Below are 19904 nucleotides of genomic sequence, written 5' to 3' on the forward strand. Positions count from 1 at the left end.
TGGGAGACAGGAGCAAAATAACTCGCCGGGAAAGGGGGGGGGTTTGTTCGATGTAGGCTGAGTGTGCTGGGTGTAGATTGCGGTGTGTGTATATTGTGCTGGATGTTGCTATTTCATATCAGGGCGCTGCATGGGCTTGGCCCAGGGGTTGGTGATGATGCTGGGCGTAGCATCCTGCTGCACCGCCCGCTTGGAGCGGCAGCAGTATCGTCCGATGACCACTCCCAGCGCGATGAGTATGACGACCAGCACCACGCTCACCACCGACAAGGCGATCACCATCGCCTGCCGGGTACATGTGGTTAGCCAGTGGTGACCGGACTGAGACCATCAACTCGCTCCACTTGAGAACCCGGGTTAATCACTATTCAGTCTGTGTGAGTGTATGGGTCTCTTGTGAGTTTATGGGCCTCTGTGTGTAGCCATGGGTCTCTTGTGAGTTTATGGGCCTCTGTGTAAGTTTATGAGTCTCTATACTGTATTAGTAATTTATAACCGGGCTGAGACAATCAACCCGCGATACTTGACAACCTCGATTATTCACCACTTTTGTCTGTGTGAGTCTATGCATCTCTGTGTGCATCTATAAGTCTCTGTGGGAATCTATGGGTCTCCTGTGAGTCTATTGGTCTCTACATAAGTCTGCTGAGTCTCTATTTAAGTCATTGGTGATGAGGATGAGCCCATCTACTCGCTACACTTGATAACCTGCTTTAATCACTTATTAGACTACGCGAGTCTTTGAATCTTTATGCAAAATTTGAGTCTCTATGCAATCTATGACTCTATGTAAAACCAGCCAGAGATTATCAACCCACTACACTTGAGAACCCAATTTAGTCACTGGTGGCTGAAACCGCGATTCACACCCAGGCTGTCAGCAGTCCTATGTATCTCTCACAAAGCCAATATGAACCAACTAAAAGACACCCAGACCAAGGGCTTTAACCCAGATGCTTGGCGGTTCTGGTCAATACTCAAACTCCTGAGCCACCCAGCCACCTCCGTAAGATTTGATGTTGACCAGGCAGATCCTCTATTTAAAGCGTAAAGAGGCAGAAGGTCTCTTCATGCACCTACATGCTTGTGCGATTACTCGGTGCAGCAAGCGATGACTCGAGCTATCGGAGAGCGGACCGCACATAGTGGTGTGGGTGCATCCTTACCGTCCTGCCGCCTTCCGCTGTGGTGTCCTGTGTCGGCATCGGCTCGGCGAAGTCGAGAGAGTAGCGCCCCAGGTTCCCTGTGAAATCACTCACGTCCAGCGTCACCCATGGGCTGCAGCACGGAGACCTGCGGGGCCCAGGGGAGAGACAAGATGAGCGGGCACAGGGTGAGGGGTAGGGAGTGAGGTGTAAGTGGTAAGTGGGTCCCCTTATCACACTTATGTCGTTACCACCTTGGTTACCGTCGACTTTACTCGTCGATTCCTCCACCAGAACAACTCACTGACTCATCTACTCACCCACACTCACCTAATTGCTCAAACACCATCCAATCACTCACACGCTCAATCACTGATTCCTTCACCAATACTGAGGAATTGGTTTCCGAGACATGACTGTTTCGTCTCATCCACACTATCCCGTCTCCATGCGTCCCACGTCTCCCACTGTTCCCGTCCCCTCGCGTGCCCAGTCTCCAACTGTCTCTGTATTCCTTTATTTTCCTATTTCCCCGCACATCTTATTGTCCCCCCATCTCCCAGTGTCCTCTGCCTCCCACCTTCCCCAATTACCCTGCCATCTCCCCCCTTATCCCTCTCCATCAACCCCCGCCGCCCCCCACCTCCCCGTGTGCGTCCATCCCCACACCTATAATTAATCTTGTAGACTCCGTCGATGCTGCCCACGGTTAGCAGCGCCTTTCTATCCCCAAGAGCGATGTTCACTGTGAGGGGTTCCTCCGTCTCGGCGTCGATGGCTTCGACGTCCACGCTCCAGCTACTCCCCGAGCACAGTGCCTCACCCCCGTGCTGCACCTCCGCCGTGCACGCCGATACATCCCGCGCCAGCTCTCGCACCGCAGGGGGGGACGAGTCCGGGATCTGGGCGACGACGAGGAGAAACATATGTTCCAATCACAAATTACGGGAGGTGGTATAATTTATATTGGAGTTGCCGGTTAACCGTGTGCAAGTTAGACGCGAGTGACAAATGTTTTGACACGTATAAAATGACGGGCAATTTGGAGGTGAGGTGAGGGAGGTGAGGGCGCATGAGGAGTGGGGATGGGGGTGGGGAGAGGCGGGAAGGGAGGGAGTAGATAAGACAATAATTCTTCTTCATACATGCGTCTCTCTACATTGACACCGAATGTGCTGAACCAATGCTGCTCAATTTATGTGCTACCAGAAGTCCGTGCGGCTGATGGGATGTGTAAAATTACTTTATATTTTCTATGTGGACAGACGGTTTTGTAAAGGATGTACATTTTCTGCTTATTAATTGTATTATGTTTTCCTCAAAGGCGCAAATGGTTATTCAGTATTGTAGTACTGGCAGTGAGTGATGTGATTAAGGGATAGAGGAATGACTGAGTGTTGGAGTGAGGGATGTAAGTCGTGAGCAATGTCGTGAGTGTCGTCGTGCTCCGGTGAGCGATGTCTTCGTTCCTCACCTCCACTGGCGCGATGAAGACGCTCAGGGGGAAGCTGAGGGTGTAGGAGGAGTCCGGAGATTCCACGCTCTCGGCAGTGACGCGCAGCATGCTGCAAGCACGCACAGGCAGGCACACACACACGCACAGGTAGGTACACACGCACAGGTAGGTACAGGCATATATATTAACACACACACAATTAGGTACGTGCACACAGGCAAGCACACGCATATGTAGGAACATACACACAGGCAGGCACACACATGCTCAGGTAAGTCGACCTAGGAGAAGCCCAGGACTGGTTCAGATAATCGCTATCACTGGTGTTGGCCACGAGCGGCAATCAAACTCGGGACGCCGGGTTCGTAGCGCTGTGCACGAACCGCTCCACTTCTAACAACAACAACCGCCATTCGCCACTAAGTGGCGGTAACGTCACCACGACGCTTGTGCCAGGCCATGTGCACCTTGAGGCCACGTGAAATGTCGAACGCCCGCTGGCAGGAGGTCACGGGGCAGACCCAGGTGCCACGGGTCGACTGACTGAGATGGCTGAGATGACCGAGATGACTGGCTGATGCACCACCTGTGCCCCCTACTGTGCGTCGCTCTCCGCCCTCGCTCCTCCGCCCTCTGTTGTTGTTGGAGGGTGACTGCCTCCAACTGCCCAGTAGCGTCCTTCACGAGCCTCCTCCACAGAGGCCGATCTTGACACCACTGGTACCAGTCATCGGCAAGTCCACTCAGCTCCACATCCGCCTGTACCACGTCACTCCATCTCTTCTCTAGCCCATGCCGCGCCCGTTTAGCCTCCTCGATCTGGCCGAACAAAAGCTGTTTGGGCATGCGGTGATTGGGCATGCGGGCTACATGGCCCAGCCAACACAGCCTTGCCTACCGGAGGTGCTCACCGATGGGACTTTGTCCAGATCTTTCGAGGATTTGTGAGCTCACACAATCCAGCCTGGTTAAACCCAGGATTGATCGTCAGCAGGCCAGCCTAAATATTTCTAACCGGCGAAGATGTTCCATTAGGGGGGTCCACGTTTCGCAAGCGTAGAGAAGGGAGGGAATGACTGTGGCTGAGAAGACCCGAAGCTTCGTGCAGAGCGACAGACCAAGTAGCTTCCACACAGCGTTACGCAACCGATGAAAAGATAATGCCGCTCGACTCATTCGGAGTGAGACCTCTGCTGTTAAACCGGAGCCGGTCATGAGCACACTGCCCAGGTATGGGAAACTCTCCACTCTCTCCACAACTGCCCCATCACCGATTTGGAGTTGTGGGGGTGGAGTGCCCGATGGTACAAAATACCCAGGCAGGTGCTTCGTTTTGGTGGGGCTGATGGTAAGGCCCCACCTCTTAGTGGCACACTCCAGTTTCAGCAGCAGCGTCTCCAACTCCTCCTCTGAATGAGCAGCAATTACCAAATCATCGGCATACATAACGTGGTTGACCAATAGAGAGCCATCCCTTGACCGCACCCGGGCATCGATCAGCCTCCCATTATATCTGTACCAATTGGAAATTCCCCCGGTACAGCTATTGAAGGCTTCACGAACTACGTGGTCAAAATAGATGTTAAATAATGCCAGAGGACATCCTTGTCGCACCCCAAGGTTTACAGAGAATGGCTCTGACTCCCGGCCACGTAGTTTTACCCGGGCCCACTCACCATCATGAAGGTCCTTAATGATCATGAGCAGAGGGTCAGGGACTCCGAAAGCACGAAGAACAACCCAGAGCTGTAGGTCTTGTTGGAATTCCCTACACCTCTTCTGTAGCAGACAGATAGAAAATATGGCATCTGTGCAGGATCGCCCTTTCCTGAAACCGCATTGGGGCTCCTCAGCGTGCCTAGCAAGGCAATGTTGAATAATCCTTGCCAGGACCTTTCCCGGCTACACTACCGCACACACAGGCAGGCACACATGCACAGGCACGCACATGAACAGGGAATGTGTTTGCAGTGATGTTGATGTGGTGATGTAATCGTGTGTCTAATGATCTCAGGGATGTCATTGTGCTTCGTGACGTCAGTGATGATGTTGTGTACGTGGCGATGATCTCTGATGCCATTGCACCCGCGATGTTCGCCCGCTCACCTGCTGGTGAACTCGGTGATGCTCTGTGGCGCCGCCACGGTCACGTTGAGTTTGGCGGTCTCCCCCGGTGCCAGCACGGCGCTGCTGGGGCTCACGGCACTCGCCCAGCCCAGCTCGTCACGCGCTGACACTGAGAAGGATGACGCCGCAACGCCGCGGTTCTCCAGGACCACAGAGAGGGACACCTCCACACCGGGCTGCAGCGTGGCTAGAGACGTGGGCGACACGGGAGACAGGCGACACACGAGCGTCACGGGAGATGTGGGCGGCACGGGTATCACGGGCGTCACGGGAAACACGGGCATCGTGGGAGACGTGGGCGACACGGGAGACACAGGAGACATGGTGTCCAGTGTCAGCGGATGTGCGTGGGTCAGAATCTATCCACTGCTGGATGAAGGTTTTCCCCCTATGGCGTTCACCATCATGACGTACGTGGTGCGACTGTGTGTGATGCACTGTGAGTGACTATGAGAATTAGTACGATGGTGGACTCTGAAGGTGGACTGAGTGAATGACTTTGTTGGTGGGCAAGGAGTGTGGAAGAGGTGAGTGACTGATTTTGGCCAACGAGGGTAGACTATGAGTGACTATAAGTAAGTGACTGCGATGGTTACTATATGAATGAATTACTATACAAGTGAACGACTAGGTGAGTGACTACGAAGGTGACTGAGGGTGGATTACAAGTGACTACGATGAGAGGTGGACAATTCTGATCCTCTGCCCCACCTTCCTCGAAGTTGAGCTGGGCGAGACGGAAGCTCTGCACGGTCGTGAGCTGCGTGTGCATGCGGCAGAACTGGAGGCCCTCCGGAGATGAGCCGCACACCTCCACCATGAACGCCTGCAAACCAGAATCAGCCATAATCTAGCCGCTGTTGGATGAAGACCACCCCCCCTGTAAGCCATGACATTGTGTAAGCAGTGATTTCAACAGCAATTCTCACAGCCAGATTTAGCTCAATTAGAGACGCGACGCTTCTCTTCCCTTGCAACTGTGTCGAGCATCTTCGGGACCAGATCCAGAAGGTCAGACTAGACTCCTTGAAAATCGGAATGGCTTCCTGAATTGGATGGGAATGCAGAGTTGTTCACCAACTCACTGGTGAGCGAGCTGAAAAATGTATAGTTTGCGGGTCGGGTAGTGGAAGATCTTGGAGCGCATATTTTACCAGATCATTACGTGGCCTAACTGGAAAAGCAATTGCTTATGAATCATAAAGTAGACAATCAGATATCACAGCTCTACTCTGATCCACCCCCCGCCCACCCGATCCCCTCGGATCACCCCTGATCCCCGTGTCCTCTCCCTGACCCCAATGCTCACCATGGAGTCAATGAATTGCAAGGGGACCCCGAACTCGGATTCGGTGGGTGAGACCAGGTACTCGAGGTTGCCCATGCCGGAGAGCAGACGGACACTGGACATGGAGAAACCAGCCACGCTGCCCATCGGCTTCACCCACAGCTGATACGGCTCACCTGTCTCCCCACACAGCGTCACACCACGTCACAACACGTCACACCACGCCGCACTGCGTCACAACACTTTGCATCACACTCATGTTACACCATGTCATACCACTTCACGCCACAACACAATAACACTGCGTCACACCACGTCACAACACATTACACTGCATCGCACTCACGTTACACCACACCATGTTACACCGCACATCATACACTCACCATGTTATCAATCACTCTTAAAACCTTGCAAGGACACTGGTGTTACCATCAGCCGCATCAAAACATCACCAGCCCGGTGTGAACACCTCCTTCATAAATGGAAAATTAAAGACACAAGCCACAGTAGTACGATTGTGGCCATGTAAGCCAAACGATGGACCGACCATATAGGAAACCCAGAGACCCATAGAGATACACAGAGACCCATAGAGATATGTAGAACACATTAACGACAAGGCAAAGTAGTATGACTGTGGCCATGCAATCCAAACTATGGACCATTTAGTAAATCTACTGCAATCTGTGCTCCTTCAACGGAGGAAGAACAGCAAAACTACACAAACTCTCTGCTCAAGCTCTCTGGTTGTGGCCAGCAGACCTGGACATTGACATCTGGCTCCTGAAAATATTGCCAAAGACCCTAATTGATCATCACACATGCACTACCACCACATACACCCACGCACACCCCACGTGACCGACCACTGTCACCCCGCGCGCCGTACCCGTGACGGGGCGCCCTGGAATCGGCAGCATGAACCCGTTCGTCCGTTGCAGCAGCTGAGCAGTGAAGTCGACTAGGCTCCGCCCGGTCACCTTCACCAGGTGAGGCCCCGACGACCCCGTGACTTTGACCGTCCAGGTGCCCGGGGTCACCGAGGTCACCCGGCGCACGATGTTCTGGCTGGAGGACACGAGCTCCTCCACGTCGGTGGCCAATTCACCTGACGACGGGATGGGAGCACGGCCGACATTAGTTGCTAGCGATCGTCTGAACCGGTTCTGGGCCTCCCCCGAGGTCAACTGAAATGTAAACGAGTACCTGGTGTGCAGTGAGTAAACAGCACGGGCATGGCACTGCCCACACCGCCCCTTCGTGCACCAGTCTTCATAGATGCTCGCTAACAGCACTTGCCCTAACAGCCTGTGTAGGTTACATTGGGGACCTTTGTCTGTGGCTGTGTACTATAACAGAAGAAGTGTGCGTGTTATACCCCTTTTCTACTGGCACATCTGGGCCGAGCCAGCGTGGGGGTGTTCATGGTATAGGTGGTTTTCCACTGGCTGTTTGCTGAGCCAGAACAACGCTGGACTCGCAAGACATCTGAATCTGGTTTGGGGACAAGCAGAGCCAGGTGCGTGACTAACAACGCAGTCATTGCTGCCGTGCAATGGAGGCGGTACCTGAGGGAAGAAACAGCTCCACAGTGAAGATGGCCGGGCCGCTCACGGACACGGCGATTTCGGACAGCGACGAGTCCACGGGGAAGGTCACGGAGTCCGGGGTCATGACCTCCACGTAACGCACGGAGACGGGCGCCGCGTTGAGGCTCAGCTCCAAGCTGCCCAGCACGCCAGCCAGCTCGCCCTTGGTCGTCAGGATATACTGGCCACCCGACAGCGCTGTGAGGGTCTCGTATATGTTTTGACGTGGCTCGCTGGCTGTTTGTTGGGGGAGTTTGGGAGGAGGGAGGTGGAGGGGTTGGTGATGGTGCAGTTGGGAGAGGGTGCAGAGATAAGGGTGAACATGCATAGGTGATATAAGGGGAGAGTGGGCGATGGAAAGAGGGGGCGAGTGAGGGCAGGATCAGTATGCAATCCTGTTGAGGTAAGGCGAGTGTAAGAAGTTCGGTGAGTGTGGGTAAGTATCGGTGAGTGTATCCGAGTGTAGGTCACCTTGTTGAGAGACAAGGCGAGTGTAGTGAGTTTGGCGAGGGCTGGGCAAGTGAGGGTTGAGGGAGCTGTGCGTGGTACCGCGTGAGTAGAGGTCTCGCTGTGTTCCGCGTGTACAGTAGGACCCCGTGTTGAACACATGCAGCCGTGAATCCGTGCTCTCTAACAGCGCCATCACTGCATCCTTCTTCTCCGCCTCGTCCTTTGCTCCCGCATCCGTGAACAGGTAAATATCCGACCTGTAGGCGTGACGGTCGAGGTCGCAAGGTCGCAGTGATCCCAAAGGTGACAAAAACGTCAAGCAGCCAGCAACAAAATGGTACTATCAAATTTGTCAAAGACACCAGTTGACACGTTTATTAGAATTTTTACAAGTTTAATTATTGTAAGAGCTTGGGGGGGGGGGGAAGATGATGAGACGAAATTCCCAAGTGGAGCAGTGTGAGGGAAGAAGTGTAGTGCTCGACTTGACACGACAGCTTCTTGCTTTTCTCTCTCACTTTATTTCGCTAATACCGATCAACATTCCTCCAGCTAACACCAATCAACATTTTCCCAGACAATGCGGCGTCACTTAGCGACAACAACTTCCCGGCCAATCAGCGCCTTCCGTCCTTAATCGCTCCCTGCCACCTGTTACTCTCCTCAGACAGCGTGGCATCACATCTAGACAATAACAACTCCCAGCCAATCAGCGCCCTGTGTTCTTAATCGCCCCCTACCTGTCTCTGGCCTTCTCACGCCTAGCAACAATAACAACCTCGACCTCGTTTGCTCCCACTGTACTCTGCGCGCGTGTACGCCCACTCCCGCGTGTGGCGCGTATCTCAGGCACTACAGAAGCATGAAGAGAAGTGAGGTGACCCGCAGAGTGGCGAGTGAGTCGGTGAGTGAGTGAACGATTGAGTGGGTGGGTGAGCGAGTGTGTTGTGACCTGCAGTGTGGAGGTTGGACACAGTGTGAATGAGAGGGAAACAGTCTGGTAGACCCAAGTCCTCAGCATGGGTGGAGGAATTAAGTGGTGAAGTTCGCAGTAACAGTAACCATGTTAGCAATAGAAGAGCGATGAAGAGGTGACTGACCACTGATGAGCGAGTCACTGGAGTCCATTCGTGAGTTCTTCATCACTCTAAATTCTAGCCAGTGCAGTGAGGTAGGAACTGGGTGCTCCATCCCAGACATGGCAGAAAGATTCCAACTTCGACTGTATGTGTGCTGTATATAGCAGTGATAATCGTTTGGAGTTAAAGACAAAGGCCTTGGTAGAAAGAAGAAAACCAAGCATCTTTGATGCCTCCAGAACCTCTTGTAAAGTCTGCCGTAGGACCGCTCTGTGTGTACAGCCCAAGGCCGTAATTATAATAAATATTGGGGGGGGACACATCTCCCCCCCAATATTCAAATATGCTCAAAATGTCCCCCAATATATTGCTATAAAATAGATTTCTGTTTATATTATTGTGGTTATGGTTGTACTTTATTAATCCCTAATCTCTGCCATTACATACAATGAAACAAGAAAAGGTAAAAAAGAAAAAAACAGAGCAATGTAATACAATGCACTATTAGACATTATTGTTAAAATAAATAAAAAGTCCATCCTATGTGTTAATGATTTTTTTAATATTTTAGGCAGGAAATTAGTTTTCAAATTTAGATTTTTTTTCTGGGGGGGACCCCCAGACCCCCTGGAAGATTTGGTCCCCCCCAATGTTGACTCCATGGCTACGGCTTTGGTACAGCCCAAGGTTGGAGGACTCACAAGAAAGGGTGAGTGGGCTACACTCGCACATTACTCCTACACGAGATGACCGTGTCATACCCCAACCACCAAGAAAACATGTTTCAACCTTTCTAGCCGGGCGGTGGTGGCTGTGTTGCACGTGGCCTGTAATCCAGCACAGTGGAGGCACCGAGGGTTAGTGGATCACCGCACAAATGTTGTGAAACTCCCTTCCCGTTGGCGTTGAGGAAGAGCTGTACCCTGGCACGTCAGAACAACGCAGTACAGCAAGTGGACTAATCACCACCTGTTTCCATTTGTATGGGGATTGAACGGTTTCTTCCTCCCACTTGTATAAACGCCCATTACTTCGCTGAAAACATCTGAAATATCTTAAATAAATAAATAAGTGCGCGGGATCCTGGTGAAAAAGAGTCCTACAACTAAGTGTGGCTCTCCTGGATAAATAAGTAAACAAGTATAATCATCCAGATTAGAATATAGACATTCCATGACTGGTCAAAGGAGATTGTTGTTCTAAGCAAATTCATGCTTTAACGATGGCCAAGAATAACCAGAGGAACCATGGAACTGCCATCTTTACGTGATATTACTATTGACTTGTGTGGTAAGTGGTGGGGGACACTTCCTGATGACAGGTGGCACAGATGTGGGTCGGAGCATTCTGCCGATGGACGTGCGAGACAAGGAACCGAGAGGTGGACCAAAGATGAGACGGAGGGACAAGACCAAGGAAGATATGGCGAGCATTCGCCTAAAGGCAGGAGAGTACCGCAAGCAGGGCAAAGTGGACAAAGACAAGCAGGGCCGCCGAGCCTGGGATAAAGCGAAGGAGAGTGATAGGTCATGGTTACCCGGGCTGCGAGATCTGCAACGCACGCTCCAGGGCTGTGAGCGCCATCTCAGGGCAGTCTCCGCCACCACCAACTTGCAGCGAGTCCAGTGCCTGGTACATCTCTGTCCAGTTCTTGGTGATCAATGGTTCGTAAACATCTACTCACACACACGAGGGAAACGCAGGGTCTCAACATGGAGCCCCAGCAAACCCGAAGCATGACCTTGTTTGCTCATAGGGGTCTGGGTGAAGGCGCATGAAACAGTCAATACTAAACAAACTCTAAAAAAATGCCAAACGCTAAACGAAATAAGTATCCATGTGATCAGCTCCTGCCCATCGTACAGTCTGCTCTGGCTCTCTCCACCACGTGAATGAGGAAAGGTTGAATGTGGTTTTGGGCGTTTATAAAAGTGGCAGACTTTAAATACAAACATAGAAAGAACACAGACACTGGTGTTAAGTATGCTGTGTTCTCACGGCGTACTGACTGACGTCAGATGCGATGAATGTGTCATTAGCCCCCGCCCCTGCTTGACCCCGAGTCAGATTCAGACGCCATCTTTGAGGCCAGCAGCATATCACGGTTTGGTTCCGGCTCAGCTCCGCAAACGGCCAGCGAAAATATCACCCGTACCATTAGGACAGCTGGGTTGGCTCGGCTCGGATGTGCCAGTGGAAAAGGGGCAGAGAGGGCCCCAGGAAACCCCGGGGGCCACGTACCGGGGTCACTGAAGGTGACGAGCACATATGTCTCGGGGGCCTCCGTTTTGTTGGCCACTTTCAGCACCATCTCCTTGGTCTTGTTGCGCACCAAAGCGATGTCGTTGCTCATGCTTCCCGTGACGTCCACCACGTAGACGAGCGAGTGCCGCTCCAGATTGAACAGCTGCATGAAGATCTCTTCACCCAGCTCCTCCAGCACGCTGCCCGCTGTGATGAGAGGAGGTCGTCACGCGAGGGAAACCGTGACCTGATCCCAAGTCCACCCCTGACAACAACCCCAAGTCTGACTCGAACCTCACCACGCCTACTTTAACTCTGATTCTCACCCTGACTCTCTCACCCTGGCTCTAATCCTGGCCATGACTCTAACCCTGACTCGATCCTCCCCCTGCTTACCCTGACTTGAACCTCACCCCGGATACCTTAACTCTGACTCTCAACCTTACTCTAACTCTCACCCTGACTCCAACCCTAACCCGGACTCTAACCCTGATCCTGACTCTAACCCTACCTTAAACCCTGACCCTTAATCTTAATGCTGACTCTAACCCTCATTTATTTCAGTTTCATTTATTAGGTATAGCCCTGTGAGCTATGAGGCTCTTGACTCGGGTGCAACCGCAACAAACAAATCATGAACAAAGAACATCTTAAAGTGATGTTTCGCAACAGAAACATCCAGGAAAAACCAGTAGGGATGCAATGGGATGCAAGTCGAACAATAACAACCATAAGACAATTTAGATAAAATTATCAGGCTAACTCCGTACTTCAACAAACAAACATGGCTTAACCATACGTTTTCGAATATCACCAAAATAAAGCTATAAAAACAATGTAACAGTGATCATAGGAGCCCTCTCTGTGTCTCATCAGAGTTGAGGAGGAGGTTTCGGGATGCCACCAATGCCATCTACCCCACACTCTCGTGCATGTAGCGTGACGAGGTGTATGTGATGAGCTGTGATCATGGTGAGCTGTGTGGTGAGGTTGTGCGATTATGTGGAGCTGGCTCTGCGTCTCACCAGAGTTGACGAGGACATCTCGCGTGGCGACCATGGCCATCTGCCCCGCGTCGTCGTGATAGTAGTGGTGCGGAGAGAGCTCCGGCTCCAGAGTCTCCTTGTTGATGCCGCCCGTCGCAGTCTGGTTCTGCCACGCATCGTTTATCCCGCCGTGACTGCACTTGCCAGCTTTGGAGGCGGAGGGGGGAGGATAGAAACATGGTGATGTCCACAAAGACACAGCGAGGCTCGTAAAGCCAGATGGCCAAGCGCTAGCGCTTTCGCCCCTTGTTGCAGGGGGTCGCGGTTCAATTCCAGCAGGCAGCCCAGGTTATTACTGTGGGTTTATCGACCATAAAACGCAATCTGGCAGCTTCATACAAAACATGACTCGTACTAAGGAAAACATTCGGCAGTTTCATTAGCCAAGTCTGGGGTGTGCGGATATATGTGAGCGAGCGGTGAGCGAGTGGTGAGTGTGTGGTAAGGTGTGCAGAAGGCAGGTGCATGACACGTGTGAGCTCACCTATAGGTTTATTTCTGCACATTCTGCCAGGCCTGTATCCACTGGTGAGCGGTGAAGCCGCGATGATGTTGTTCAGACATTCGTACACGTTGGGGTCACTGTGTAGCACAGTAGCACAAAGAGGTTACAAATGCGTGATGCATAGACGTACGGTACAACAGCAGCCTATGACAATCTGCAGTGCATGGTGGTCGACCCATCCAAGCAATCTCTCCCGAAATGTATACTGTACGTAGGGGTTCGCAGCCAGTGATTCATATTAGATTTTTTTTTGTTAGGCCACTTAACGGTCTGACCAAATCTGTGTCGCCAAGGCCACCCACCATCCGACATAGCCCAAAACAAATTGTGACGCGTTTAACGCGTCAATTTGTTATTGTTTCAGCTCAACTCATTCGGTGAAAACCTACGTACAATCCTCATAACCTGTTGCATCTTATTGCTAAATTTGGTTGCGAGGTTTATTCCTAAACTATGCCGTGCCCATAGCACAGGTCCTCTTCCGCCGTTGCTGATCACTGCTATAACGCTGTGGGGCTCTCATGATATTGTTTTTTTTCCGAGAACAAGGTACTCTGCAAACCGTCAGGATACTATCAAAGGTTCGTTCATGAAGCCATCCAGATATACAAACACAGACATAACTTCAACCGAGAGGATGGATTCAAATTGAGCAATCATTGGAAGGATGTTATTAACCAGGTCAAATCTTAATTGCTCTTATAGCTTGCTTGTACGTCACCTTTGTGGACCTGACAAAAGCGTTTGACACCGTGAGCAGGCAGGGACTTTGGAAAATCCTGGACAAGCTAGGCTGCCCACCGAAGTTCCTCACCATGATCGTCCAGCTTCATGAAGACCAGCTTGGACAAGTCAGACATAGCAACAATCTCTCGCAGCCCTTCCCTATTGCAAACGGCATGAAACAGGGCTGTGTTCTTGCTCCCACGCTGTTCACCATTTTGTTCAGCATGATGCTCCAGCAGGTCACAGAGGACCTCGACGACGCTGATGGCGTATACATCCGTTTTCGTCTCGACGGGAGCGTGTTCAACCTGAGGCGTTTGCAGGCCCACACAAAGACCATGGAGCAACTGATCAGGGAGCTGCTTTTTTGCTGACGATGCCGCCCTCCTTGCTCACACAGAGGCAGCTATGCAGCGAATTACGTCCTGTTTCGCGAAAACAGCTCAGATCTTCGGCCTTGAAGTCAGCCTGAGGAAGACTGAAGTTCTTCATCAGCCCGCACCCCGTGAGGAGCACCATCCACCAAGCATCTTCATTGAACAAACATAACTGAAAGCTGTCCACCAGTTCAGCTACTTGGGGTGCGTGATCTCGTCTGACGCCAAGATCGACAACGAAGTCGACAACAGGCTGGCCAAGGCAAACAGTGCATTTGGCAGACTATACAAACGTGTCTGGAACAACAGAAACCTTAAAAGAGGCACAAAGGTCAACGTCTACAAAGCTGTTGTGCTGACCACTCTCCTATATGGCGCTGAGTCCTGGGTCACGTACCGTCGTCACCTGAGTCTCCTCGAGCGTTTCCATCAGCGCTGCCTCCGCACAATCTTCAATATTCACTGGAGTGACTTCGTCGCCAACACTGAAGTCCTCAAGTCAGCGAAGGTCATCAGCATCGAGGCCATGGTCCTCAAGACACAGCTTTGTTGGGCAGGGCACATCGCCAGGATGGAGAACCACCGCTTACCTAAGATTGTGCTGTATGGGGAACTGTCCTCTGGCCATCGCGACATAGGGGCACCACGAAAGCGATACAAAGACTCCCTGAAGAAGTCCCTCACTGCTTGCTGCATCGATCACCGTCAGTGGGCAACACAAGCAGCTGATCGCAACTCCTGGCGGCACACAGTCCACCAGGCCACCTCCTTCTTCGAAGATACCCGCAGGGCCCGTATGGAGGACAAAAGGAGAAGGAGGAAGAACCATGATCCCTCAGCACCCATCCCAGATGAGACCTATACTTGCAGCTGTTGTGGCAGGACCTGCTTGTCCCGCATAGGCCTCTTCAGCCACCAGCATGCCTGCAGAAGACGTGGATGTCCTTCCTAGTTCTTCGTTCGCGAAGCCAAGCCATGATGATGATGATTATAGCTTGCTTACACACTCGCATTCCCAGTTTCTGCAGCACGTTACCCCCCCTCCCCCCCAGGCACGCTCATTGCCCAGCTCCGGCTTTGTGTCTCAGCTGGCTCGTGCAGACTACTCCCAGCCTTACCGACCCCCCTTTCGTCACGGGGCCTCCCTTAAGTAACCACAGGTGACATGACGTCCTCGCGCCTCACCGCACGTATGACGTCACGTCTCCATACTACTCTACACATGTAAACGGTTATCATTACACAACATATTCACACACCTGTATACAAAAGACAAAGATTCCCCAGTTTAGCCTCACGACTGTTGGGGCAAGTGCTGTTAGCGAGCACCTATGAAGGCCTGAACGGGGGTGGGTGGCCAGCACCACGCCCGGCCGCCTTTGTCTCCCCGGGTGGCAATATTTGTACACATCGCACGAGGTACTTGAAAGACGGCGGGGGGGGGGGATATGGCACGGGAGTTGGGGGGGGCTTGCCTCGTGGTCGTGCAGTCTGTGCAAGTGGCCAAGGTTGAGGATGAAGTTGCTGGAAATGGCAGGTCCATGTTCACTGTAGGAGGGGAGGGTGGAGAACAGGCAGCAATGGCATTCAGTGTCCAGTCGTGTAACTATCAAGTGTACAGGCGGTGCAACTGCACCGGTGGCCACGGACCTTCGTGGCCCAAGTACATTTCAAGTGATTGCTCGAGAGCAGTGTTATCTCAAACTGTGTTGGCGGGTGGACCACGCAACCAATACAAACATTCCCACACAACCCCCCCCCCGCCCCTCGTGACAAAACGCATTCGCTTCTCTCAGTAATACAGAATGATGAGTGTTACCGGAACATAAAAAAAATAACGCAGCTAAAAGGGTATTTTATGGGAGGTATTTAGATCTTAGAGTTAGGGTAGTTTAATCAAGGTAGTTTACCTACGGTTTATTAATTAAATATAAAAATATGAATGAATGTCCAAAACACATGATATAAACATTGTCATTATTTCCAGATCAACCTTCATTTGCATGAGCCAGCGGACCACCTCGAGGGTCGTGGCAGACCACGAGTGGTCAGGGTCCGCACTTTGAGAACCCAACTTCTAGGACGCCGACCCCTGGTGGTCCGCGAGACTACTACAGGGGTATGCGGAGAATAAAACAAATAATATTCTCACAAAGAAAATTAATCATTCAAACAGCAAGCAGCATGTGGTGGTCTGCGAAACGTTTGGAGGTTGAAAAGGGGTCTGCACACTCGAAAGGGTTGGGGACCGCTGCTCTAAAGTCGAGATTGATGCTATGGGGTGGGCCCCCTTACCCGTGCTGTGAAAGTGATTGTGCTGCGCTCCGCATTCACAGAGCCGCTAGGAGGCGCTGGCTCGTGTGTTTGTTTCTGGGCAATGATGATGATGGACGATCCTCAGCGCGACTGTGGTCATGGCGTCCCAGGCCATAGAACGTATCGCTTCAACCTGCCCACTAACATCTGTTGCGGGCAGCACTTTATTTTTCAATTAGCATATCAGGAAGCCGTTGAGTGGATCTTCAAACGAGGCATCCCATTGTGTGTTTCCTCGTTTTATGCGGGCAGATGCTTTCCAAAAATGGGGCGAACAAAGCGAAATCCCGTACAATGGACCGCAAAGACCCAACCCACAATGCACCGCACGCGGAGATGAGCTTCCTGCCGAGTAGCACGTACAAGACAGTGCACCACACGCAATGTCCCGTGTCCGACCGCATAGCAGGGACAATTCAAACCGCATATAGTCATTCTAGATTTGAAGCTTTCGTGACTGCAAGGATTCATATTCTTAGGTTTTTTTCGGTAAAGTCACGTAGGTGAAAAATTTAAATTAATAAAAGTAAAATAAATAAAAAATCACGACGTTTCGGAAGCAACACAAGCTTCCGTCTTCAGGTGGAACCGTCACAGCACGATAGTTGTATCAAGTTAATTTTTTTTACCTTCGTGACTTTACCGAAAAAACCTAAGAATACGCATATAGTCAATTTATGGGTAGAAATAAGTTAGCAGTATATACGTAAAATCGCACAAAGCGCAAGAAAACCTGTATCAGCTTTCCCCGCCTTACGAAAGATGAAGGGCTAGCCACGCTGGGGCGCCTGCCGTGCCCTGACACGCTTGAGCTTTTGATGAGTTAAATAACTTTATAAGATACCCCCCTCACTCAAACCCCCTCGCGGGTCTTTGTACCCCACCAATATTTGTAGAGGTCGAGCGGGGGCACGCTGAGGTTAGATGTAGGGGTCATGGGACCCATGCGTGACCCCTACAGATAGGGGATTGGGGGGAAAACACCCAAAATATACCATATTTGTGCGAATTAAGGAAAAAAGTGGAAAGGCTTATTTTTTAAGTGTGGGACCCAGGTGAGAAGGTGTTACAGGGCTAACATATGGGTGAGTATGTGGTATGGGGGTGTTCTGCCTCACGGCAGGTGTTTTGCTCCACAAGCAGGAGTGGGAGTGTGAGTACACAGGAATTTCCTGTTTTGAGGTTGAGTTTGGTCACGTGACCAGGAAGTTCCGATTTGACAGCCTCTCAGCCACGAGACTGGGGGTCCGCCATTACACAGAGTTCAAGATGGCGGCACAAATCGCGTCCCAGTGAAGCCAGCTGTAACTGTACATTGTGGGACTTTAAGAAGCATCGTCTGTAAGTTCGTTTATGTTCTTATAATACTGGGAATGCTGTTATAATGTTAGAATGACCGTTATAATGCTGTAAATGCCTTTATAATGCTGTTAAATTGTTATGATAAATACGAGGCCTAGTTAACAACGAAACCTGCAACTTGCTTTACTTGTAATTGAATAAGTCAAGTCAAACTTGTACCCAAGTAACTATTTTGCGATCTTGAGAGCAAAGATGACGAAATGTCTCATTCATAGTGCAGTGTTATATGCAGTGCTGTACATCTGGGGTGCAGTGTGATGATTGCACGATGTGCCTTTGTTTAACACAGTAGCTTATTCTCTTGTATAGCTATGCAGTACTAATGCAGGTGTCTGGTCCATCTAGGATCTATTGTTGAGTTCATGTTATCTAATACAATGTTATGATGCTGTGGTGTTCATTCATCGTATTGATATTTCCAAGTATTAACAGATGCTGTATCTGTGCTGTGTTTTTCCATCAGTTTTACCTCGTTCAATTCAATAAATTACGTTTGGAGTCGGATGCTCACCCTGGCTCTCAGGGTTTATTGGATGCGAGGTTAACTACTCGGATAGCGGTGCAACGCTGCGCACAGCGAGGCCGAGACAGCGGGTCAACACAGCAGTGGGCGAGTGGAACGAGGTTGGACACACTGGTGGGTGACGTGTACAGGTGGGCACCACCCCTGCACCGCACATACCCAGGGCCTCCAGGGGGACCAGGTTGCCCTGCTCGATCCAGTTGGTGTTGGAGTAGAACTTGTTGAGAATGTGCAGCATTTGACCCAGGTTCTTCCTCGCCAGGGCTGGACTGCTGACGTTCGCATAGTTCATGGCAATTTTGCGGAACTTGCCCAACTCCCCTCTCGCTGCACACACACAGACAGAAGCACACACAATGGTCCTCGGTGCAAAGCCATAAGACCAAGCCAAGGCTGCAGGGCCCTTTAGGTGGAAATATAATAAGAATAGGTTTTACCCTTTCTGGCAATTAAACAAGTGTTAAGATGTTCAAACAAATAGATACTGTAAATTTTGCAAGGAATCTAGTCTGCATTAACCACTCGTACTTATGGTGATCATGATAATATATGCATTGTCTTTGAAACTGATTTTCCTACACTTGAGACAGCATTTTTATGGCCTAGTCTCACCAGTGTCAGACCAGAGATCAATGCCAAAATGCGAACAGATCAAAGCCTATGCACATATTAGAGCATTTATAGCTCGGGTTGAGCAGTTATATCCTTCAGACATATTTGCTCGTCTCAAAGTATGAAAAATAAGAATAGGCTAAACCATTTCTGGAAATAAAACCAGTGTTAAGATGTTTTGTTGGAGTGGGCATCAATATATAATAGGTGACGTTTCGGGCAGTGTACTTTATTAGCGTGATTTCGAAAAATTAAATGATATATAACATACAAATCCGTGAGTGTACTCACAACTTATCCAAAGACAAAGATCCCCCCCTATAGCCTTAACAGACTGTTGCGGAAAGTGCCGTTAGTGAGCACTTATGAAGGCCGGCACGGCACACGAGCTTGGGTGGCCAGCACCACCACACCCGGTCGTATTTGTCTCCCCGGTGGCGATGTTTACACACCACAACAGGTACTCATTTGAGGCTGAGTCGACCTAGGGGATGACCATGACCGAGGCAGCATGGCCTATTAGGTGGAGGCTGTTGTCAATTCATCACGTCGAAAATGTAAATGATTTACAACATACAAGTCCGTGGGTGTCCTCACACTCACTCACTCACCCTTGTACTCACCCACCCGTGTACTCACACACCCATGTACTCACCCCACATGTGCACTCGCCTGTGCACAGACGCACACTCGCGGCGGGGGAATAGACGGGGGAGAGGTGAGAATGGGAACTCCCGCGGTAAGGGGATGATGATGAGGGGGGATGAGGGGGGATGTGGATCACCGTGGCTGGGGTGCGAGAGGGGACCCGAGTCTCCCGCGGTACTTACTGTCTGCCAATTTCTCGCAGTAAGCAAAGTAGGCGGTGATGTCGGAATAGGACTGTTCCATTAAGTTGTTCCCGTCCACCACCTCCTGCAGAGCCTTGACGAACCTCACCGCCGACACGTTACCTAGTAAGAGGAGGATCAGAGACGGGTCAGTCACCACCAAGCCTCACCATCACTCACCTCACCATCACTCACCTCAACAATAAATCCCCTCACCACCTCAGTC

General features: G+C 51.0%; 2 protein-coding genes across 2 annotated transcripts in view; one reads left to right on the forward strand and one right to left on the reverse strand.

Moving 5' to 3' along the window:
- Nucleotides 1-19904, reverse strand: part of LOC144948460 (von Willebrand factor A domain-containing protein 7-like) — a 26559-nt gene continuing 6655 nt past the window's right edge. Inside the window, exons 3-19 of the mRNA XM_078877952.1 lie at nucleotides 19679-19801; nucleotides 18396-18563; nucleotides 15511-15583; nucleotides 12912-13009; nucleotides 12407-12574; nucleotides 11379-11588; nucleotides 10675-10813; nucleotides 8158-8315; nucleotides 7588-7845; nucleotides 6909-7127; nucleotides 6038-6192; nucleotides 5440-5554; nucleotides 4708-4915; nucleotides 2620-2710; nucleotides 1815-2047; nucleotides 1167-1293; nucleotides 1-285 (exon numbers count right to left, since the gene is read on the reverse strand). Coding sequence (XP_078734078.1) covers nucleotides 109-285; nucleotides 1167-1293; nucleotides 1815-2047; nucleotides 2620-2710; nucleotides 4708-4915; nucleotides 5440-5554; nucleotides 6038-6192; nucleotides 6909-7127; nucleotides 7588-7845; nucleotides 8158-8315; nucleotides 10675-10813; nucleotides 11379-11588; nucleotides 12407-12574; nucleotides 12912-13009; nucleotides 15511-15583; nucleotides 18396-18563; nucleotides 19679-19739 — 2658 coding nt within the window. The 5' untranslated portion in view covers nucleotides 19740-19801 and the 3' untranslated portion in view covers nucleotides 1-108. The remainder of the gene's footprint in view (nucleotides 286-1166; nucleotides 1294-1814; nucleotides 2048-2619; nucleotides 2711-4707; nucleotides 4916-5439; nucleotides 5555-6037; nucleotides 6193-6908; nucleotides 7128-7587; nucleotides 7846-8157; nucleotides 8316-10674; nucleotides 10814-11378; nucleotides 11589-12406; nucleotides 12575-12911; nucleotides 13010-15510; nucleotides 15584-18395; nucleotides 18564-19678; nucleotides 19802-19904) is intronic.
- Nucleotides 18295-19904, forward strand: part of POMT1 (protein O-mannosyltransferase 1) — a 24790-nt gene continuing 23180 nt past the window's right edge. Inside the window, exon 1 of the mRNA XM_078877955.1 lies at nucleotides 18295-18350. The gene's annotated coding sequence lies outside the window, so the exon portion shown is untranslated. The remainder of the gene's footprint in view (nucleotides 18351-19904) is intronic.

This window comes from Lampetra fluviatilis, chromosome 49 (genome assembly GCF_964198595.1).
Source record: "Lampetra fluviatilis chromosome 49, kcLamFluv1.1, whole genome shotgun sequence".
Taxonomy (NCBI): domain Eukaryota; kingdom Metazoa; phylum Chordata; class Hyperoartia; order Petromyzontiformes; family Petromyzontidae; genus Lampetra; species Lampetra fluviatilis.